This window comes from Ambystoma mexicanum, chromosome 1p (genome assembly GCF_040938575.1).
Source record: "Ambystoma mexicanum isolate Mex_15411 chromosome 1p, UKY_AmexF1_1, whole genome shotgun sequence".
Taxonomy (NCBI): Eukaryota; Metazoa; Chordata; class Amphibia; order Caudata; family Ambystomatidae; genus Ambystoma; species Ambystoma mexicanum.
This window is the reverse complement of record NC_090921.1, coordinates 662,781,390-662,805,801: the sequence shown is the minus strand read 5'-3', so window position 1 is coordinate 662,805,801 and position 24,412 is coordinate 662,781,390. Positions and strand designations below refer to the sequence as shown.

Genomic DNA, 24,412 nt, shown 5'->3' with positions numbered 1-24,412 from the left:
GTTGAACGGCCAGGGAGAGAGGTTAGACCCCTGGGGAACACCACAGGTAGAGATAGAGATAGAGGAGAGATAGGCCCAAGTTGGACCTGGGAGGGTAGATCGGAGAGGAAAGAGGTCAGCCAAGCCATGAGCACATAATGGAAATGGAAGCGCTAATTGGGCACTTATGGCATCATGGTTAAACAATGTAAGTGGCAGCACTCCTTGGGCACATCCCGCATAATGGGCAGATAATATAAGTGGCAGAGCTCCAGGGACACTGGGACACTTCATGGGCAGATAAAGATGTGGCAGCACTCCTCAAACACTTTCCGCATCATGAGCAGATAATGTAAATGGCAGCGCTCTTGGGCACTTCTTTCATCATGGAAAGATAATGTAAGAGGCAGTGCTCCGGGGACACTTGGACACTTCATGGGCAGATAAAGAAGTGGTAGTGCTCCTCAGACACTTTCTTCATCATGAGCAGATAATGTAAGTGGCAGCACTCCTTGTGCACTTACTGTATCATGGTAAGATAATGTAAGTGACAGTGCTCCTTGGGCACTTACCGTATCATGGTGGGATAATGTAAGTGGCCATGATCCTTGGCAATTACAAGGCAATGGGCAGATAATGAAAGGTGCAGCGCTCCTTGGACACTTACCGCATCATGGGCACAGGTGGCGTTCTCACTTTTGCAGCATTTCTTGTACTCGTTCTCTATGCGGTTGATGGCCTTGGCTTGGCGTTGCAGCCAGCCGTGTCCAGTCTGGGGAATCTCCTGGGGGCTATATAGTGGTCGGAACTTCCTGAGCCGGCAGATGTTCTGGATGCATTTGTCACTGGGCTCTCCTGGGGGGAAGGAGACCTTGGGCAGCTTCCTTCTTAGGCTGGTGTCTGAACCTGTTTTGCGGCACTCGGAGTTGGGGGCCTGGTCTGAGGAGCAGAGGTTGCGAGCCCGGGCACTGCCCAGTACTGGCACTTGGGCGCTGCCCACTTCTTGCACCTGGACTGGCTTGACCACCAGCGCCTCATAGCCGGCATTAGGTGCCTCTTTGGCGAAGCAGGATTGCCTCTCCGAGCCGCTCCGCTTACAGCAGTGGTGATGTCTGGTCTTGACAGAGAACTCCTCCTCACAGAACTGATCCAGGCCATTCCTCCACTAATTGAGACAAAAGAGGTAGATAATCAAGAACATGGTTAAAAACCAGTGAAACAAGTACCCCTCAGTGCTGGCGCTATAGAATACATTGTGAGATTTACCACATGGTGGGTGTCTCTGAAAAGTTGGTAGGGACGAGATAGTGTCAGTCACATGTCAGGTGAACCTCTGAAAGAGCGTTAGGCCTGAGGTGGTCAGTCACATGTCAGGCTCGTCTGACATCTAATTGACTCTGCCTCAGGCTTACCAGCTATCAGAGGTGGTCTTAGGGCAGGGCTGCATGAGCGACCACCCAGGTCACCATTAGCCCCGCACCATGCCAACTCGGTGGAGTCTTTCACGGTCTCCCCCAAGCTGGGCGTGGTGGGAGAAGGCACGGCAGGTGCCCTATTGAAATTATTTTGCCCTGCTCTTGTGCTGGCACCTGGCTTTCCAGCGTGGGAGCAAGGCGCATTTAATGACAATAGGGCGCTGATGCTTTCGCATCGGCACCCTATTGAGGTGATTACATACCCACTACAGCGTGGGGGACAGCGGTATTTATTAGAATAGGGTGCTGATTAACTCCTTGCTCCAGCGTGGGATCAGGAAATAAAAAAAGATTGCCAGCACGCCCAGCCATTTAGAGGCGGTGTGCCTGAGAAGTTTAAATTTTACTCACAGATGCTATTCGGCCCTCAAGATCCTATTTAGTGCCTCTGGAGAGGTGAAGCCAGCGGGATAGGGGTATCCCTTTAACCTACCACAGAAATAAGCAGCTGATATGCTGTTGCATACTCAGCACTTTTTGAGCACAGCTGATGAGCACTCGTCACTTCTTGCGCCCAGATAAGACTGGGGAAATGTAAAGCCTCACTGTTTTCTGCACACAGCTGCCAAACACAACCTGTGCACAACTGACGACCCCTCAGAACTGGCATCACAAATTCACCAAGTCGCCACCACTGCCTGCATACAGATAAACTTAGGGGACATAGAAATCTACCACTTTCTGCACATGCACACACATAGCTGATACAAACTTACCACTTCCTGGGCACAGTTGAGCCGGCCTTGCTGGCTGCAGCACTGGCTAAAGCCCGCCTCAATGCTGGTGATCGCATTGCCCTGGCGGCTGAGGTGGGCGAAGCCTGTCTGTGGCAGGTTGTGGGGGCCGTAGTTAGGTCGTTCTCTTTCCTTCATGCAGATGTTCCCAATGTTGGCCTTGCTGGGCTGACCTGGGGGAAAGTCTGGCAAGTTCAACCTCCCTGGGGGAGCCTGGTGAGGTTTGGGGCAGGTGGCCTGATCTGCACAGTTTAGAATGGGCTTTCGGCCTCTGGGGGAAAACACAGGCTCTCCCAGCATACGCACTGGGGGAAGCTCGGCTAGAAAAGAAAAAGAAACAGGTGTTAGTTTTGTGTTACAATTCATAAGAGCAGACAGCTGAATATAAATATAAGGAATATCTTATTAAAAACAAGGGGTAACGTATGCCATTCAGCGGTAGCCTGGTCGGATTCAGACATTCAACTATAACCACAGTTACATCTACATTTGAATAAAAACCTAAAATGTATCTTTTTGTTCTCATTCTGACCTCTAACCCTTTACCTTAAAAATAACTACTAACTTTTATCCTTACTTCTACCCTTTAGTCTCCAGAATAATAGTGATGTTTGTTATTGGTTCCCTCTTTAACCTTAAGATAAAAAATAATGTTAATGTTTAACCCTAACTATATATCCTAAAGACAGGTAGTAAAATGGGTTCTTAGTCTTAAACCCAACGCGTTATCCTGACTCTAGCCCATAAAATGTACTCGTAATAGAAAAGTGCATAAATCACTCTATGTAAATGCCTTCACTGCCTGCTCATTGTTTATTTATTTGTATTGATGTATTGCAGGTATGCACCGCCCAGACCCGGGGGTATAACAACGTTTGTACAGAGGTAGGAAAAAACATTGAAGATTTTACAAAGAGGCGGCTGTAGCGTTAATCATATTTGTTCCTAATCCTAATTCTTTACCCTGAAGTTACCTATATTTCCATGTAACGAGAACCATGTAACATGAAAAATATTATAAGAGACTGTTCCTCATCGTATTACTAGTTATTTATACTGAAGATTACAACCAACATTTGCTTTTAATACCAGCCCTACATTTTTTCGTAAAGACTGATAGAAATGTTTATTTCTACTTTTAATCCGGACTCTTTCCAATGAGGATAATTACTAACACATGTTCTTAATAATAGTCTTTACACTTCACCATAAAGACATTCTTAATTTTTGCTACAAATACTATATTTGATATTAACCTGTGTTACCATAACCCTTAACGATGGAAATAGCTGGTAACGTGTTCTTTATCATAATCTTTACCCTAAATATTACACACAAAATGGTTTTAACAATAATATATAACATTGAAGATAACTTAAGGGATTTGTTCTTAATCCGTACCCTTTACTCCCAAAATAAATAGTAAAATGTGCTCAACTCTAACACTCAGGAGAACTATTAAAGTCCATTCCTAACCTTCTACTCAGAGGAAAACTGGTCAAATTTGCTCTTAATCCTTACCGTGTATCCTTACGATTGCTAGTGACATTTATTGTTAGCCCTACTGATACACCTTTACTCTGAAGGTAACATCTGCTCTAAACCCTAACAATTTACCTAAGAAATTATAGGAAAACTAGTCTTCTGGACCCCCACCCTGTAAACCTGAAAAAAGATACGTTCCACAGCCCCCTTCTGCAGGGGTAGTCCTCACAGGAGTAACAGGAATCCCAAATTCTAATTTAACCAGATTCCAACAGAGATCCGGCCAATCTGCAAGACTGTCCCTATCCCAGCATGAATGATGTTTACCTTCTTCCTGAAGGATATGTAGCGGAAGTTCCGGCACAGACTCCTGCTGGGGTACAAAATCCTGCTGGTGCACAACCTCTTGCTGGGGTACAAACCCATGCTGCTGCACAATTTTGGGACGGGGCACAGACATACGCTCAAATCCATCCATGGCAGGGGGCATAACAACTGGTAAAAATGAAAACAAAAAGGGGTTATGACATAAGAATGAAACACCACAACTGGAAAAGACGTTGTAAATAATGCAAATGATAAATAAGTGGCCATATGAAAAGCACAAGGAGAAGTCACACTTGTTTTTTTTTGGGTGGGCCCTGGTCTGGTTCTGACCAGATGCCTCCCAAAGTTGTGTACCCAGAGCAAATTAAACAGCACACTATACCAGAGACATATTTTAAAAACAGGAACATCTTTATTTTATTTATGTATTCATTTCATTTGTTGATAGCGGCCAGACCCAAAATTATCACAGCGCTAGTACGTGTTACAGTGGGAAATACAATCATGGGATGGTAGGCCGAGCCTTATACATATTTGTTAAACAGTACGGTTTTAGGTTTCTTTCTGAAGGTTATGTATGAAGGCTCAACTTGGATAGATGGTGGTAGCGTGTTCCAAAGCATAGGAGCTATGACATTGAGCATGCAACAACACCTCCAGGACAGCCTGGTGCCTGTTGGTCATAGGTGTGAGAAACCTGACGGTGTCTCACCCGCTAGTCCCTAGGGATCTGTGATCCTGGTGTCCAGGACATGGCCATCGCTTTTGGATCCAGTTCCTGGGGGTGGACCTGTTCACCCACCTGGGTGAAGGGTTTTCAGGAGTGGAAGTGGGACACCGGATGGCGAGACACAGTATCCCCTTCCCTGTAACACCTTTACCCCATACTACCAGGTTGGATACTTAGGAACTCAACCGCCCCCCTTTTCCAACACAAACACTTTCTCAATGACAGCTCACTGTGAAAGAAAATGAACTAACACCCGAGCCGTATACCTGACATGTCCCAATACAATGGTCAGGTAGTGTCAGGCAATTACTGATCATTACACACACCTGGCTTCCATCACACTTACCCACACAGATAAAAGGCGGAGCACAAAAGCACACTCTGAGCGAGGCAAAGGACACAAGGAAGCAGCAGTTCAGTATAAAAATGACAGTTTAATACAAGGTGAAAGATGGCAAGACCAACAGAATATTGCAAGGAGGAGAGTGCCCTTGACCTTTTCAATGAAAGACTGTTACTTTCATGAACCTTCGAGAATAGGAAATGCAAGACCAGGAATCAAGGCTGAAGAATCCTGCATTGTATGTCAGAGGTACCCAGGGCTCTCCTGCCTCGATAGTCAAGGCGAGGAGAATTGTTTGCCGTTGTGGTGCTGTATTTGGCTCGTACAACAAAGCGGCGTGAATTAAACAGCAGAGGAGTGATTGAACTTTGAAGCCAAGATACCATACCATAGATAGAGTGGTCCGTTAAAACACGTGGGGGCTCATTTGAAAGTCTCTGTTAGGTATCCAGCTGAAAGGTGACAATTGGTAAAGTGATAAAGAATTGTGAAATCAAGGTGGTCCTGCAACGGGTCAAGCGAAACCCTGTGCATGTTCCAAAGTCTTTGACAATTGATGAAAAAGTATATGAAGTTGGTCCGAGCCCGGCGGAGGGAGATCAGCTAAAAGCTTTTGGTTAAAGCATGTTTGTGTTGAAAGTTACATTTGAAATTGAAATTGGTCCGAGCCCGGCGGAGGGAGACTAATTGTTTTAAAAGGGATCTAAGCCCGGCTGAGGAGGGTCCGGGGTGAACCGTGAGTTACCCGAGAAAGAATATCCTATTCTGCGAACATTGTGTGAAGAGGATCTGAGCCCAGAGGGGATGTAAGTCAAGAACATTGTGTTAAAAGGATCTGAGGCCAGCTGAGGGGGATCCAGGGTGAATAGTGAATCGCCTGAGAATTTGGACACTTGTGAAAATCTAAAAGGGAAAAAGAACTTGTTTGTTTGTTGCATCAGTGTGATGCTGGAAATGCATCGGAGGGACAGGGCCTCCGTATCCTTGTCCTGTACTGCTTTTTATCGCGTGTTCTGTCGTGTTTTCCGTGCAGGAGTTCATGTGGGACTCCTGGCGGTGCAGCTCTTTCTCTTGGTTTAGTGAACAGACCCATGGGATACCCTTATGGCACCCATGGGTAGGGGTGCAACCCTGTGCCCCTAGTGTATGTTTTTGGCCCCCTGTGTGTGACCCACAGATCAGGGTATGGGCTGGTGGGAGCTACGTGCTGAACTGACTGGTGCCCTGAGCGTCCACCATTTTGGGATGCCCAGGCCCTGTCATTGGAATCGGTAGATTCCTGATGGAGACAAAATGTCCCCCATGGCCTCTTGCCTTCCATCGCCTGTTACCTTGATCTTCCTGAAGTCCCGGGAAGCCCTGACTCTGTGCCTTCCCCTTGACTGGCTGTTGGGTGGAAGTTCCATATATGGTAGTGTGGGTAAGTTCTGACCAGACTGGCTGGAGCCTTCCCAACGACCGTATGTTGTGGGTACGCCTGTGGGTGGGACCAGGGTGAATGGAGTGTGTGACCAATACGCATTCTATGTTGTGGGTGTCTAGTATCTAGTGGTTGACACAATGACTGAGACAACCCTGCCTGAAACCGGTATGAATGCAGTGTGGAGTGTTGAATGGCTCGGTACTTGTCCCAATACACATAACTTGTTGTGAGTGTCTGGAGAGACGTGAATGGCCTGAATGCACCGAGTGCCTGATTGGCTGCCTGCCTGCCTGCCTGCCTGCCTGCCTGCCTGCCTGAATGCCCTTCATCGTGATTGGAGGCTTGAGTATGACCCAGCGGAATGAATGGGAGATCAACAGTATATCTGGGGACCTCTCACTGCAAGGAATCGTGTTCAGAAGCTGAAATCCACTATGACGAGTAACTGGAGTGAAGCTTAACCTTGAAGCCCTGCTGGACGAGAAAAATTGCTGTTGCTCTCCTTCACAATCTGAAAGCTGTGGTGCCTCCAAGGACTGACCCAGAGAGGACCTGTTAAGGCGCCCTCTTCCCGAGCTAAGAGGGACCGTCGTGCACCAGCAGATCCTTGACAAAGCTCCCTGGTAGACAGACCTTCGACAGGCTGCCGACCCGATACAGGGACTGCTGTGGAATCACAAGGTGAAGCGCCCGGACTTTTGTCCACCACTGTCGATGACCGCCGTCGCCGACTGGAGCCGCTGGTTTCCCATTTGCCTAAGAACATTCAAAACCAAGGACGCCCTTGGCCGCATCGTCGCCGCTGTATCCTGCTGAAGAAGGCCTGACCGTCGACGCGCCGAGGAGCATCCGCTGGTGGGTTTCCCGCCACCCAAAGACCACAGAGACGCCGACGACTCGACGCCCTTCCTGGGACACAGTTCTTCAAACGCTTTGCGGTCCAGAACTATCAACATCGAGGTGCCCTGCACGCTTCTTCCTTGCAGGACATTTACGCTTCCCCATCAATGAGCACTGCTAGGAACGAAACGGCCACTTCCCCCTCGTAGCTCAACCTGTTCTCCGTCGGACGTTCGACAACCCATGACTCCTGCCTTAAAGGGAGGGCACTCAAGAAGGGCCGTCGATTCCCCGACAAGGAACGCTACAACGCCAGGTACTTTGGGGTTGCAGAACTATTGGGAAGTCTAGTGTGAACAATATATGGACTGGGCATGTATCTTTATTCTACAGGTTGCCCAGGTGGGGGGGATCTCCACACAGAGCTCTGTTTAACGGTAGTGGCCAGTATTCTGCCAAGTGTTCAACCATCTTGCTTTCCTTCCTCTCTCTACTGCTGGTTTCATCTTTATTGATCTGTGTGACATTTTGACCGTATAGTTGATGCACTTTAAAGAGATCTAACAATCGTTGTGGTACCACTTTAGAACTGTATATATTTACCATTGTTGATTTATCGAGCACACAGTGCGTTATCGTGATATTGTCTATAACCCTGAATATTAATTATATAAATACTGTGTTTTAACCGATACAGTGTGCGGACATTCCTTTGTGGGTGCTTGGGGACTACACTGTACTTAAGAACCAGCCTGCATCACCTCCTGAGAAGCTAGCCCTTGATTGCTCGACCATAGCTACCAAATAGAGAATCTTGGCTGGGGTCCTCTGTGCCTCTCCTCTACCATATAGAGAGCGGAAGTACAGACCCCCCCCCGCTGTTGTCTTTACACATCAGGCCCTCTGGAATGATAGACTTTGAAAGGCAAAGAGACATGGGCACGGAAGGCCCTGATGCTAATGTTTGAACTGCACCCTCGTGCTAGAGAAGTCAGAGAATGTGCTTAAGCTCGAGTGTACCATCTTGTCCTGTGCTGAAAACATGGGGAAGGGAGGCCAACAGCCTGAACAGCCTGACATATCATTTTGTGAACACTTATTTCCTTTTCATAACATTGTTTCCCACACTACTTGTATTTAGAGGTTAGGGTTGGCAATAGGTTTATTAGTATAGGCCCTTTTATTGTCACAAGACACCACTAGGAATGCATTATTATTTCATGGTCGTAGCTTGCTGCCATCTGTAGTTTTAGGATTAGATAGGGCTTTTTCAAACCCTTTTTAAGTTCAATAAACACCTTTGAACTGTGGTCACTTGTGTCTGTCTTACTATTGATACCATGCCTTCCTTACATAGGGTTGGTGGAGAGGGTGACCTCACCACCTTTGGTGATCATTTAGTTCACAATAAAAAGACGCATCTGAAGTATAGTAACCTAAGTTACGTAAGATCACTGTAGATAGGAAAGTAGAGCCCCTCCCCTGCAGCCTGTGCTCCTCTAACGAATTGACCACCCTCACTCTTCTTCCCATAACATCAGTGCTGATGAAATAGAGCCGATAACCTTACACCTTTACACTCAAATACAAAGAAAAGAGGATGGAGCACTACATGCCAGAAACATGCTTCAGAGCACTAGAATTGACAAACCGGACCAATCACAGGAAATACATCTGTCCTCATCTGAGTCCTGGATGATCTGCCAGTGGCCCCGGATGGCACGGTTTGATTCTATGCGGCCTAGCCACTGCTTTGGATATCATTGACCATAAGTTGCTGCTATTTTGACCACAGGTGGTGGATGTGATCATTTCCGATATCTGTTGATTTTGGCCGTTCTTATCTTACCATGTGCAATCGGTCGCCCTATCTTCTTTCTCCTCTGAACCATGTACCCTTGCATGCAGGGTGCCCCATTGCCTGCACTCTCTCTGGCAGCTCTAATCCACTTGTGTGATATTCAATGTTATTCCTGGTCAGATGACACTCAGGTGCTGCTGCATATGGATGGGACCCGGGTATCTCCGGCAGACAACCTTCAGGCCTGCCTGACTGCCATTAGCAAACAGATGTGCAATTATTGACCTGGGTCTGAGATTCTCTTGTTTGGGGGTACCCAAGATCTTTGGGGCTCTAATTTCAGCCACCTGGCATCAGCCCATGCCATTCCCTGGTCCAATCTCAGTTTAAAGAAGTGGTCTTCAAATTGTGGTGCCCAAAGAATATCCAGGGGGTGCAAGGCTCCATTAAAAGGGAATACAGGGACTGATTTTAATAGAAAGCATATGCAGTAGTGGCATTTGGTGGGGCGCATCAACAATCATTTTACTCAAGGGGGTGCTCAACATAAAAAAGTTTGATTGCCGCTGGTTTAAAGCCTGATGCCAATGGTGCTGTGCCCAGCTCCCGGTGCTTTCCATGTATGATTTTAATGGAAGATATTGCCTTATCTCTCGTCTACTAATGAAATGTCTGTTGCCACGGCCACCATATCCTCTGCACGTGGATAGGTCAAGTCTCCTTTCCTAGGTAGTCCAGTCTATTTAATCGAACACCTCTAGGTGATTCAATACACTGCTGGCCCACTGCTACTAGTGCTCAAAGATGGGATCATGCCCTCTTCACAGGCTGCCGGTGCAGAAGGGCACTCTCTGTATTGCAGGTGGAGCCTTTCATGGCAAAGGCCCCTTTTCATCTATGCAGGTTGCGCCTTTGCTCCCCACCCTGTGCACTCCACTTGAGCTCCGGCTCTCCCTTCTTATTCTAGGGGCCTTTATTCTGTAGGAAAAGGTAAAGTGCTCTGCTCTCTCTGTTATGGCTTCTCAATTCTACAACTCATTACCCCCTGCACTTTTATTACTGTTTCCATGTTTCAGGCCTGAAGGATAGCTCAGGGGCAACGCGTTTGTCTTGGAAGCAAGACAACACGTAGCAACACAGGCTCGAGGCCTGGGCTCATGCTTAGAAACTGGTCTTCATTATTAAGCACGTTATGAAAGAGCAATTATAATATTAATGTTCCTACTTTTGGCACTAAAGTTTGTCCTATGCAACCAGAAGAAAGCAGAGTTCCAGGTCCAATACTTTGTTTTAAAAAGAGCCTGGCGCCTAAGAAGGACATGTGCTGTCTAATCGTCTTCCCATTTAATGAATGCTTTTAAATTGATTGTTTTATCTTATTTTCAGCAGTAACATTTTGTAATGAACCTAACACAGATCTGTCAGTTGAGATCGACCTTTAGGATTGTTGAGGTTTTTAGGTTGAATTTCCGCCCATTTTCTGCTGGATAAAGTGTGTGAACAATTTATATTTTTTAACTCTGTAACTTGTCTTTGTTTATTACTGTTTCCATGTTTCTACTTGTATGGCCATGTGCCGAAATAACATTTTTGTTTAGTGCTACTACACTCAAAGCCCTCTCGGATAGTTTGGCCTTCAGGTACGCCTCCAAAACCGGGTTCTTCTCCGCTGAACTCCTTGCTCTGTGCTTTTTCTTTCCCAGTCATTGGTGAACTGGCCTATAGGGAACTCTGGAGATTTCCCGGTAGTCCTCCACACCTTGGTCCTCTTTTCTATGGTAACCTATTTTATTTCCACATGTTCTCATTTGAAAAGGGTTGAGCTTGCTGAAAATATGTTATATGGGGCCCTATTAAAAATTATTTCCAGGGCCTCTTTTGGCTCCCTGCCCATCACTGCCCTCAGTGCAAGCGCCAAGAGGTCTGCGGGTGTACAATCGCTTTCTACAATTGTAGACATGGGGTTCCTATTCTTTTGTAACTGTTCCATGATAACAGATGACGTGGCCCTAGCAGGAGTCTCTTTCATGGCGTGACTGGATCTACAGTCACCGGTAACGATGCTGCTCTTCTGTCAATCTCCCAGCTGGTTGGTGGTGTGCAGGGCCACAGAGAGGAAACCTGCAGTGTGCAGAGCTATACAGCCAACAGCAGCAGTGCAGATCACTGGGCCATACAGTCACAGAGTGCATTGCAAAGTACAGCACACCAATCCATAACCCCGGGGACTGCAATACAACATGCACTGTGCAGAGTGATATCGTCAAAAACTGCAGTGCAATTTGCTGTTGGTTATATAGCAAAATACAGTGCTGCATTTTGCGGTGCACTGAACCGTGCATTCAAAGACGGAAGTGGCGTATGGTTCACTGAGCCACCCCACTGAAAACTACAGCACAGTGGACCACTCAGTTTGTCATAAACAAGAAAACTGGGGTGCGGGGCCATTCAGCCAGACACTTCAGTGCAGAGCAGCGGGGCATGCAGCAGAAGACTGCAGAGTGGCGTGCCAAAGGCTTCCTAAGACTCCAATACTGTGCACATGCGCAGTGCGCCATACATTTAAAGACTCCATTACAGTGGCAGGAGCACTGGGTGGGCAGTTCCATTCTCCTCCCCATATTGTGTTTACATTTCCGTCGTTGAGCACACACTGGGTTCAGCCCTTCCGCATCTTCATACGCTTTCCATGGACGAGATCTACACAACCCCAAGACTGTGTGACTCACGGCCTAAAGCCAGCTATTAACAAAACAAACACCTGGGCAGGCCCTGGGGCTTTGTATACTGGGCAGTGTATACTCTCCCCACGCAACAAATCGAGCAAAGCACGCCACAGCGTATACCTCCTCTTGCATAGCTAAACATGTACTAGGAGCAGCAGTGAAGGCGGGTACCCAGTAAAAATGTAGTCAGTGAAAAGGTCGTGGTGAATATACCTCTGCAGTGAAAAAGTTGGCAATCAAAAAGTAGTCAACAATACAGCTGAAAAGTAGCCAAAAAGTGCTGCTAGGGTCATTGTTAGGGTGTTGTGGGGTTGTGCGAACCTGTGTCTGCAAGTTCATCATCAAAGAGCGATGTTGCGGAAGGCCTCCAATTGTAGGTCGCACCCGGCAAGTTTGTGAATGGCTTTTGCAGCCCACTCCCTCAACATTTTCACAGGATCACCTCCTACACACCTATGTGACTGCCGTGCGGAGTCCCCGGCCCACACTCCCTCCCACAACATTCCCACCCCATCCTCGCCACTTACCTTGCTCTGGCACACACTGCTCCTACACCTCGAGGCCACCCTGAAGAAGTGTGACGCACTATTGTGCTTCAACCCACACACAGTGCTCTTTTGTGTGTCTGGTTTCTCCCTAGGGGCCCTCCAGACTTCAAATAATCTGAGCAGAGAGCTCAGAGCAAATCCTTCTAAACAGAGGATGATAACAACTAGTCAGAACACAGTTTAACAGAACAGCAGAAACAGGATTGGCCAGTAGTCAGAAAAACATTAGCAAATACTCTAGTCTTTGTGATGTGCTTCGTTGCCACTTTCTGCCTAGTGAGCTCTGGAGACTCAAAACCTGGCCAGACTCTGGGCCATGTCATTGCAAAATGGTACTAAATCGTCTGTTGTGCGGTACCAGATGCTACCATTGTGAAGAGTCGACTGCACAGTTGCACCGAAGGCATAGGCCACGTTGTGAGTTGTGTCTTCTGGTGGCAGTGGAGGGGGGGATTCCATTGTGGACTGTGCTAGAAGAGTTTGGGGCTAGTGGGAGACAGCAAGGTCGAACTAAGTGCAAAATGGGAAGGGATTCTGGCCCCTACACCAATCAATGCCTTACGAATGCCTGACCAGAGCCGATGCGAGGCATGGGCAGTCTGTGTGGTGGCCCAGGGCCCTGCTGTCAAAAGCTCCCAGCGGATGGCACGCAGACACCAGTCCCTGCCTCAACTATACCAAGAATATTGTTTTAAGGGGGGCTGTGCGGTGTCCATTTACTAAGCCTGCCAACCTCCTGTGGCTCTCTAGAGATCAACACACACTCCCAGACGCCCGTCAGGCGCTGCAGGCCCCTTAATGACTACTTATCACTTTCTTTCTTCAAGCAGAGCATTTAAAGTGGGGGCAATTTACAAGTGACCGCCCATTTAAGAGACCATTGTTTTGCAGGAGATGTTTGTAACGTTTCTGTGTTAAGAAATACACATTCTAAAAGCACACACAAAACAGCAGTTAGCTGCCTAAATCTACGCTCTCCTCAGGTCAATTACAACTTATCACAAAAAAACATTTTAAATTAGCTACATTCTTTTCAGATGTTCATATTAACGCCCCCAAAAAACGTCTATTTTTGGTAGAATGTGATATTTTCATCACACATATGAACCCTGCAATTGTCAAACACAGAAACACAAACAGGTAACCTTACACATTACAAGTTGTTATACGTCTTGAAAATACTTTTTTGCCTTTTGCTGAATTACAACTGAGGGAACCATACTCATCACCATGTCAAAACACCAAATTTTACAGCACATGTTGCCACAGCAATAGAAAAGAAGACATATGATTTATAGGAAGGTCTAAACGTATAACATCACAGCAAGTCTCCCAACCTTTTTTCTGCTATAGGATCTCCTGCTATTCTACACAGACATTCACAGGCATTCAGTTTTGGCCTGCTCACCCCTTCCAGTAAAGACTCAGGAGGTACATTAATGAGGCTCCCTTCTCATTTTGTAGTGAGCGGCACTTGTTAAACGTAGTTTTTAATTGCCATCATTTACTTTTACAGTCAAAATAATCTTTATAGCTTCGAAAATAAAATCACATGACTAATTTGGCCAATATTATTTTTACATTTGTAAAGCATACTAAGCCCGTTGGCATTTAGGTGCTAGTATTGCCCAAATATACACACAATAAAAATAAAAGCAAGCGTGAAACTTCTGTAAAAACAGCAGTTCGTTTCAGTTAGCAAAACACAATCACCATATTTTTGCAATACGTTGCACAGATGCTGTTTTTAAATCAAAGTTTCAAAAGACCTTTTGCAAACAGTATTTCTACCAATTACATCTGGGAAGAGATGTGTTCAAGTTCCTGAATTGCAGGCGGCTCTCAAATCCGTGCTTCATCACTTAACTGAAGTGAGTGCTCCCCCAAGTGTTATCACACTATGCCTAATCTGCCAAAATTAGACGTCTGCACAAGGTATTCAGCTCACACTGTCTGCTACTTCAAAATAATGCCTCACTCCTGATATTGCCACATAAGTAAATGTTATTATTGTCAATACATATACTGGACGCCACAGTGTATTCGCCTACTACCTTACGCATGGCAACATGTTTCTAGTTTAACTTCCCATGATAACTTTGCGTACTAAAGACTAATTCTGTGATATCACTGATGTCGCTGGTTATGCAAATTAGGGGGGCCCACACATCTTTTACTACCCAGGGCCCTGCAAATACTAGGGCTGGCCCTGCGCCTGACAAATGGCTTGCCCTGCCTCGACGGGCAATCGTCCCAGAAGACCACTAAGCGTAGCACACGGACATGTTAGAGTGCAGTTTGAGGCATTGTTCAGCCGGTTAATCACCATACTAAGGGAGGTGAAATGGGCGACTGCAGTCCTCAAGTTTCAGCCTCCCCTTCCACTGATCCTTAACGTCTTGCCTCCCATAACCGTTAGCAGGTCTGAGTTTGTACGAGTAATGTCAGAGTTCCCACATCATCCCTTTCCCTCATCTGCCAACTCGCAGATACTTATTTTGATCCTTAATTGGTACAACGTATCTATTTGAGACAGAGGCAGAGAGAGCGGGGTGACCTTGAGAGCTATAGAAATGGGACCTGTCTGCATATGGTCCACGGTAAGAATGCAGGGTTGCAGCTTGTTTTGCCTTGTAAGGCCTATTCCCACCTTGCCCCAACTAACTGACTGCCCTCTAAGATTTCCTATCACCTACACTACACACACACACACCACTCCACACCCAGCAGACAGCCGTCACATGCCTAGCCATTATCTCATCAACGCTAACCGAACCATGGCTAAGCTCACCTCTTTAGCCCCAACACACTTGCTCACATTAGCAACTAATCAGACCAAAAGCTCTGTACTCAATCAGATCTTGTTCTCTTCCCCGTGGATAACATACTTCCAGGTGTTTCCGCCAAATCCATAGAAAGCAGATTGAAACACAGGAGCAGGGTACCTCTGACCTGCACTACTCAACACACCTGCCTCTCCCACTGATGAACCCCATTCCCCTTTTTCCTTACAGATGCAAGCACAGCAACGTCACCAATAGTGGCATACAGGTGCTGTTCAGCACCACTTACATTACATTACCAGCCCTGACACACTAGCTGTTCCAGAGGGGAGGCACACCATACAGTTTAGTCCTGGTTACATCAAAGCTTACGGCTCCTCAGCACAGCTACACCATAGGCCCTAGCAATGACAAGTGTGGAGAACTTGTATGTAGCACACTTTGAGGCGCAGATCATAAAAGAGGAGATTAACTCCTTTAGATGGCAGATAAGGTTATGGAGGCGCTACATATACAATGCATTCTGTACATGGCCTGGAACCAAAGTAGAATTGTGGGATTTGCATTAAGGCTTATGATATGATGTGGCATTTATAACGCACCTGTACACAAGTGTTTCTAGGTGTGACAATACAAGGAGGGGGAAACAATGATCTTACTAGGCCTTGTGTAATTCCGATTGCAGGCAAGAGGGAAGAGGAGAAGTGCCAGGGGTAGGGAAAGGGGGAAGTGCAGTTAACTCACAAGTGCAGCCAGCGGGTGGCTTATAAGTGCAGAGAGAAGGGACTGTAGGGTTGCAGATACAGAACCTTAAGTGCTGCGGAGCCCGGAGGCAGTGCTAGGGCAACTGGACATGCAGGAGCCTGGGCTCGAGTTCAGAGGCTGACCAGGTGACCAGTGTGTGGAGCAGTCAGGTGCGTCGGCAGGGGAGAGGAAGAGAGACAGCAGAAGCAAAAAGGAAGGTCTTGAGTTGCTTCCGGTACGGGAGGTGGTCCTGCTGAAGTTTGAGAGAGGCAGGGAGGCTGTTCCCGAGGGAGGCCCCAGCCGAGGAGATAGATCTGCCCCAACTCTCTGCTTGGAGAAGCGTCTGGCCCTCAGAGAGTTGGAGGTGAATGAGCAGAGAAAGCGCATGATGAACCTTGCTAGAACACAAATTTCATATTTGGATATTTGAAGTTTCTGTTGGAGAGGTACATTTTTCACATCCTGGTGTATTAAACCCACAAACAAAAACTCATAATTGATTTCCAACAGGTATTGTCCACGGTCTTTAAGAGGAAATGATCCATACGGTCGGTTCCTTCGGATCCAAAGGAACTGTTACTGCAAGAAGGCATGTGAATTATATGTTAAAATGTTAACAAAAAGATATAAGTAGAGAGGATAGCCATCTAAGGCAGTGCATCAGGCTAGGAAAAGTGCATTGTGCACACACTGCGTGGTACACTACTACTCCAAAAAGAAAAGACACAATCAGACAGATGGCAGTGTGTGACAGCGAACACAACCGTAAATGAAATTGGGACGAACTGGCAATTGATACAGGACACTTTAAATATCCCAAATCTACCCCTTTTTGCATTCAGAAATGGGTGGAATGGGAAGCGATCTTTGGTCCAGGCGTACAGTGATCCGGATCTTGCTTTACGGCAGAGTAGGCTTCGGGGAATGGCACCAGCTCCAGGCCATTCCAGATGTGGGGGAATGCCCCATGTTCAAATGTACCACCAATGAAAAGGTGTGTAAAGATGCAAGTAACTAGTAGGTACCAGGATTTGCGCGCATAGATCAAGGATTGGTATTGCTAACAGTCCAACTGAATTGGTTACACCCCACACAACATGTGCCCACTCGGAGAGCGGCAATCAAGAAGGCATCCTTGTTAAAGTTACGTTTAATAGGAGAGGAGGTAAGCTTAAAAGGATTTTTCCCATCAAGCAACAACAATGGAGTATCTTGTTGAATAGAGGTGAAAGGAGCCCCAATAGTAAGTGAATTAGACGCCCGCAACATAATTAACACAATCACAGTTGGCTTGGCGCATGCTCGAAATGTGTGCTTGCCAGAACCATTGGCTAGTGATAATCAGTGCTGGAGTTGGGCCGGATTTTCCCGGATTCGGAATTCGGCAGAATAAATTCTTCCCAGATCCAAAATCTTGAAAAACAAAGAGCCTATGGATTTGTTGAACCACTCCAATGCCGGTGGATGCGCTAAGCAGTGCAAGGCTTTGGTGTACGCCGCGTTAGCAGCGACGCACACCGCCCCACCTGGGGGCCCAGCTCTGAAGACCTGGGGATGCCCCAGTGGGCCAACAGAAAGCGGTTGCAAAGGGCGTGGTGGGGGAAGGGGTGGAGCCACAGGGCAGGAAATGGAAAGTGTTTGGGGCGGCAGGGGTGACACGCTGGTGTAAGGCTGAGAGGAGTGAAACCCATCCGCCCACACCAGGAATGGAGTTGAAGAGATGTCATAATGTTTGCAATAATGCTGATGTGTTTTGTCATATGTTTACAGAGCCGTTGCAGTGGAAGTACATGGTGTGTCCAGGCTGGAAGTGCTGCCAAGGACCACAAGGGACTGTGCAGTCACGACATTAAGCAACAGCTCTGGGTGCTCAACCTCTGGAATCCACGGCATACAGAAAGAAGAAAAGGAGGGGGTGGGCAAGATAGTAGTACTGGTGGGGTGGGGACAAGTAAAGCAGGGAAAACAAGGATTATGGGGAGTTAGGCCTGGGGTGAACAAGAGGGAAAACAAATTGAAGAAGCGAGCAGGAAATCTAGAAAACGAAGGAAAGGGCATGGGGAAGGCAGTTCGGGATGGAGAAGGTCAGAAGGTCTGGGAAAATACAAAATTGGTAAACTTGAGCGGTTTGGAAACGAGTAGACTGCCAATAAGGTTGGGGAAACCAAGTGAGGGGGCCTCATTCTGAGTTCGGAGGTAACCACGCCGCTATTTGCGGCATGGCTGCCTCCGAACTTGTCCAAACTCCGGCCTGGTGAAAGGAGTAATTACCGGTCCATTCTGAGGTCGGAGGGACCGGTAATTCCCCAGGGCCATTCCCCATTCCCATTTGAGCCCCCATAGGGCTCAATGGGAAGGCGGCAATAACGATACCGTAAATTACGGTAACGTTATTCACCCCGGAGTCCCTTTGCGGGTTACGTCCTTAACGCCTGCTAAAAGCAGGCGTTAAGGAAGGACCCGCAAAGGGAACTCGTTATAGGGCGGTAAGGGTTTAACGGCACCGGTCTCGTTACCGGTGACCGTTAACCCTTACCGCCCTACTCGGAATGAGGACCAGGGTGTCAGAGGCAGTAGACACCGGGAAACGAAGTAATGGAAGATAAGGGGATATAATATCGGAAACTAAGGACTTAAGTAAGAGGACCAGAGACCTCAGAAACCTAGTTGTGTTTAAGAGGCTGGGAGGCTTAGGTAACTGGGTATGGTGTAACAGGTTGGGTGCCCTGGGAGTAATGAGCAATGGTGTAAGGGGTGTAAGACCTGGGAAATAAGCAAGGACGAAGAGGTAGGAGGGACTGGGGAAAACTGTGTATGATTGTTAGAGGGTGGGAGATCTGGGAAACTCAAAAGGGAGTTAGAGGACGGGTGACCTGGGAAACGGAGGAGGGGGAAAGCTAGGCAGAAGTGCAGGGGTACAGTAATTGTAAAGACCCCATGCTCAGGGGATGTCCAAGCCCTCGCAGGGAGCGCTAGAGAGACAGCCTACTTAGCAAGCCGCCCCTCTGACCACTCCCTCCCCTTTGCAGGGAACCCGCCACCTTTCCTCCCTGTGAGGAAGCGGCGTCCCCAGGGCCCTCACATCCGGTGCCTGAGGACGGGATAAAGGCGGGGGGACTGGCAGCGCAGCCTCTTTCCAGTCGCCCCCGCCTGAAGTCCTGTCTGATCAGCGTCTTTTTCGGATTTGTAAGTATGGAGGCGGCCTTGTGCGCTGGTGGCTGATTGCTGCAAAGGGGGTTAATTCGCCTGATCGAGGCGCTGTTTTTCTCGCAATTGTTTCATGTACTGCGGGAGGGTAGTGATATTACGGTGCAACGCATGCCCCTGTGCGGGATGGTTGTGTATGTGTCTGCCCGCAGAGCTGCGTGTTTACATATAATATGTCTGGCCATCGAGCCACGTGTTTTTATATTACCGTCAGAGGCGTAGACAGGGCAAGGCCCACCCCAAATCTGTAAATGCCCACTCAGCAGCGCTGTCTGATCGTTTAAAGATGTTTGTCACTGCGTTGTGCCCAACTACATTGCTTCAGGCCCCACCTGTTAGACAATCCTACAAAAAGTTTTATTTTTGTCAGATGCGAGTGATTTCAGGGGCGAGTAAATGGGGTTAAATTATGCGATTGCCTTGAGCATCAGTAACTTGACTAGGCAACTGTTTAGGAGAACAATGGGTTTTATAACGGTCAATGTTGTGTGTGCTCAGGGACGGCCGCCGTGCCGCATCAGCGGTTTTTAATTTTGAGATTTTCAATGGCTTAGTGCCTAGGTTTATGGAACCCAGGCACACGCTTCGAATTGCGGGCCTACCCGAGCCATAATATGTTGCGGTTTTCTATTGTTTGATGCGGTTTCTCATTTTCATTGCATTCCATTGTTGTGGGCGACTTATCTAAAAACGTGTCTTTTGGTGACCAGGCGATGGGGCGAGCGAGGCCGCCGGGCAGCAATGTTGACTACCAGGTATTTCTCCCTGTATTGCTACAGCGATTACCATGTGTTTTTACACAACTACGAAATTGGCTTGTGATGATCGCTATGTTGTTTTTAAATCCGACGGGTTTAAACATTCGAAGTTACTGGACTACCAATTATGCCTTGTAAGGTCTGCTTGGTTTGCAAGTTGTGTTATAGCGATGAAGGATTTCATTTGGCCATAAGCACGTGTATTTCCTGTTGAATGTGACTAAATTTGGGGAAGTGCTTAAATGAGGTACACTAACGGGCCGGGACCAAGAACTTCCGCGCCGCATGTTTCATTCCAGGGCATGTTGTCACGGCAGCCGAGCCAGGCTTCGTTTGTTTGTTGGGATGCAAGCACATTTTGGAAAATATGTAATTTTGAGCGCACGCGTCGGTGTATTTCAAACGTGTTGTAATGCATTTTATAGAAGTGGATCTTATATAATCTTTTTAAGCCCCCAAAAAAGCTTGTTTGATAAAAATGGTTAGGCGGGGGGACAACGAGAGATGCGGTGCCCCTTAGAGAACGCGCCCATCGCGCCGGTTAGTTACAGTTACGTGCTGGTTGGCTAAAGACTTAGGGGGCCTCATTACAAATAGGGCGGTAAAGGTTAACGGTCACCGGTAACGAGACCGGTGCCGTTAAACCCTTACCGCCCTACTACGAGTTCCCTTTGCGGGTCCTTCCTTAACGCCTGCTTTTAGCAGCCGTTAAGGACGGGACCCGCAAAGGGACTTGAGTGCTAATAATGGTACCGTAAGTTATTAGCGCCTTCCCCATTCCCATTGAGCCCTATAGGGGCTCAATGGGAATGGGGAAGGTCCCTGGTGAATGGGGAATTACCGGTCCCGCCAACCTTGGAATGGACCGGTAATAGCTCCATTCACCAGGGAGGAGTCGGAACGATTTTGGAGGCAGCCATGCCGCAAATAGCGGCGTGATTACCTCCAAAGTCGGAATGAGGACCAGGGCCTCATTACGAGGCAGGTGCTCCCGTAATGAAGGGTGCCGGTACAGGACCGGCACCGTTCATTACAGGATGCCTGATTACGAGGTACCCTAGCGGGACCCGGAACAGACGTCTGATCAAACCAGACGTCCTTTCCGGGTCCCGCGAGGGGACCAAGGAGCTAATAACGGGCCCGTTATTAGCTCCATCCCTATTCCCATTGAGCCCTATGGGGGTTGAAATGGGAATGGGGAATGGTTTTGTGTATGAGAAATTACTGTGTCCTCCAAGGTCAGAATGACCCGGTAATTCCTCATTCACAGAACCCGGTACTGGAACCCGGTATGGAGGGCATAGCTACCACCACACTCGTATTGAGGCCTTTACTGTTTTATGGATTGCAATGTTGGAGTGAGAAAATTCTTCTTTTAATTCTGCACTGCAATTTGCGACGAATATGTAATGTGCTCTTTGTTGGGAAAAGTTGGTAATTTCGTGAGAAGCTCCAAGATTTACAATGAATATCGGTTGTCCTTTTCGGTCCGCCCGCATAGGTGTTGCTTTGTTTCAATGCGATGCCGTTTTCAAAAACATTATTCAGTGGCTAATCGTGTACCCAGGGCATCCTTTATGATTAAACTGTATGATGTAAGTGGCTGTTTAGGGCTGATGGGCAAAGCTAGAGCGCTTGTGGTGCGGTTATGTAATGGGGGCTCGAATTGTATATGGACACACTTAAGTGTCTTCAAGGAGTGTCATTCCTGCTACTTATTCACACAGTTGTTCACGGCTGCAGCCGGCCGCGCAGCAATTTTGGCCTTAATATGTTTGAGGAAATGCGGTAAAGTGGCCATGATGCCTTCCCCTCAAGCATCTGAGGCCTTTCCTACCCACATAAATTGTGTGTGTCCTGTTATTGATAGCATGTTAAGGCACAAAGGGGAGGAGGCGGGTTGTGAGCTCATAGGGCAGTAGCTTCATGGAAGTTGTGAGGTGCTAGTGGGAGATGGGGCGACTGGGGCTAAGTGTGGGTTGTCGCTGCTAAGCACTGCCCCCGCAGTGTTCAGCTATTCTTAGAGGCCCGAGACACTCCAAACTCAAAGCAGAGGTCCTGTGGCTTGACTTTTGTTGTTCGTTGTGCAGTAAAGGATAAGGGCCTGATTCGCAGAAGCATTTTATAATGGTGCAATCCCATAGGAAAGTGCTCCTCAATGTCTGCAAACGCAACAACAGTGAATGACGAGGAGCAGCTATTGTGTCTTAATAGCTGCAAATGGAGGATGATGAAAAATTGGAGGGATGCCTTCGCTCGTATTAATCAGACAGTCATTCCCGGGATTCACTCGCACTCTCTGTGGTGGTGTTCAAGCGGCAATGACCATTTTTGGAAGACCTCTTTAAGTCTACAAAAACGAAAGGAAAGAAAACTTGGGACACACAAAGATGTATGTTCTGCGGCAGCATGACTAAAAACATTTGCTTTTTCCTGCACAGCGTTTCTTTCTACATTCAGAGGCAATGTTTAAACTTACATGAATCTTCATGATTTTAATGGTAGGCTTCCGTTCAGGAGGCGGAAAATAACCCAAGAATCATACTGGTTTTGCTCAACTCTATTGTCTGGTTGGTGCATTGTTATTTCTGGACATTTCTTCAGTCATCTCTTATTTTAGTGCTGTGTTTTTACACTTTTTACAAGCCTGTCACTTGTGTGCCATGACTCCACCGTGAGAACCTGCCCCATCACACACTGCCCCTCCCATGCCATCCCGTTAATGGACGAGAAGGCTCCATTCAGATTGCCTGTGTTTTATTTACTTTTATTTTATTTATTTTATTTGTTACACGCCCAGACCCTGGGGTATCACGGCGTGGCTACAGACAGCTATGTTAGCAATAGGAGCCGTCTGCCTGCGGATCAGAATGGAGATGCACCTTTTTCGTAATTATGCCCCTAATTATTACAACATGTAAGGGGTGAGGATCAGAGAATGCTGCTATGTTCAACACCCAATGGGTTTTTTAATAGGTTTGTAACAGTTTGAACACATCACATTAGTACTTAATCAGGACTAAGTATCAGCCAATAGAAGAAGACTAGGTACCAAGACTTGTAACAGTGTAAAATAACAGAGCAGAGCTAGATTCGGATTGGCTAAATATTAGGAGAAGGCTATGAGCAGACTAGAAAGGAAACTGGTCCATGGGCTAAAGAGCTATTAGGGGACATGGACTAGAAAGGAAACCGGGTGGCTATAAAACGTGCTTTAGAGACTAGACCATTCGATTGTTTCAAGTGGATTTTTATCAAACAGTCGTGACAGGGGTTATGCAAACCAATGAGTGTTAGGCCCCTTTAATATGAAGGTGCCGGATGAACAAATATGGGACTCAAACAGCTGACATCCTGGAGGTTGGATTCTAAAGAGCTCCCACTTCCGCAGGTAAGAGGACAGGAGCTTGCTTAATTCCTTTAATAGAATTCCCTCTTGCCAATAGCTCAGAGTAACTATTTCCCAGGCCGAAGGAATTCATGTAGAATGAACCTCCTCCACCTTTGAACTCTCTTTTTAATAAGAATTCAAGTTACCATTGGTGCCTGGACAATTGAAAGCTGATAAATAATGGGATTAAATGCTGGACAAAATGACATTGCCTCCACAGTTAGGTAAGTGTTAAAACCAATTGGAAATATATTTGTTCGTATAGGAATAATGGAGTTATTAGTAGTATTATTATTATTAAGTTACTTATGGAGCGTGGATCTAAGCTTGCACATTTATATGACTCTGAGGTGCATCTCTGCACTCATGAAGGGACAAAATCAGACAAAAACAGGCTATTATTGATCAAAACATAGTCAGTTTGTTTTAGCTTTTGTGAAGACATAATGGCCCTCATTACAAGTTTTTCTGTGCAGTAGTAATGTGCTGATATTACCATATAACGGCACATTACTGCACTGGACAACTGCGTTTGCTATGAGGTGGCCAGAATGACCTCCAGCTAAAAGCTGGAGGTTTTTCCACCACCTTACTGGCAAAAAACACTGGTATTACAGGTGCTGGTAAGACTGGCGCCTGTAATACTGGCAAACCTTCCCATGGAGTCCTATGGGACTCCACGAGTGCAGAGTTATACCGTCACCCCAGCACTCGGAATCCAGGATACCAGCAAACTTGTAATGAGTACCAATGTAATCAAATCATTGCATATTGTAAACAAAACACACTTATTTCTACCCCATATACATTTTATATTTTAGTCCTGAAAAGGACACGGTTTTTGTATTTGTTGCAGACAACTACGTATGTCATTAAAACACGAGTAGATTGAAACTGAGCCAAGTGACTAAATGTCCACATATGTAAATCATTTTTAGGCGTTCATACATGTGATCAAACTTTCACTTTCAAAGAACGAAAAAGAGTGTTGCTAACGTGTGGATGTGTGTGCTACACGAACAGTACCAAGTGCAAATAGGTGCAGTGAATGATATCAAACTGGGTGTGAAGACAGAAATAAATGTGTATCCAATGATGTGTTCAGAGTACAATATAAA

The 24,412-nt window shown here is 46.9% G+C and overlaps 1 protein-coding gene across 1 annotated transcript in view; it reads right to left on the bottom strand.

Moving 5' to 3' along the window:
• ECM1 (extracellular matrix protein 1) overlaps positions 1–24,412 on the bottom strand; it is a 98,898-nt gene that overhangs the window by 47,201 nt on the left and 27,285 nt on the right. Inside the window, exons 2-4 of the mRNA XM_069649731.1 lie at positions 4,001–4,168; positions 2,171–2,508; positions 647–1,144 (exon numbers count right to left, since the gene is read on the bottom strand). Of these exons, the coding sequence (XP_069505832.1) occupies positions 647–1,144; positions 2,171–2,508; positions 4,001–4,168 (1,004 nt within the window). The remainder of the gene's footprint in view (positions 1–646; positions 1,145–2,170; positions 2,509–4,000; positions 4,169–24,412) is intronic.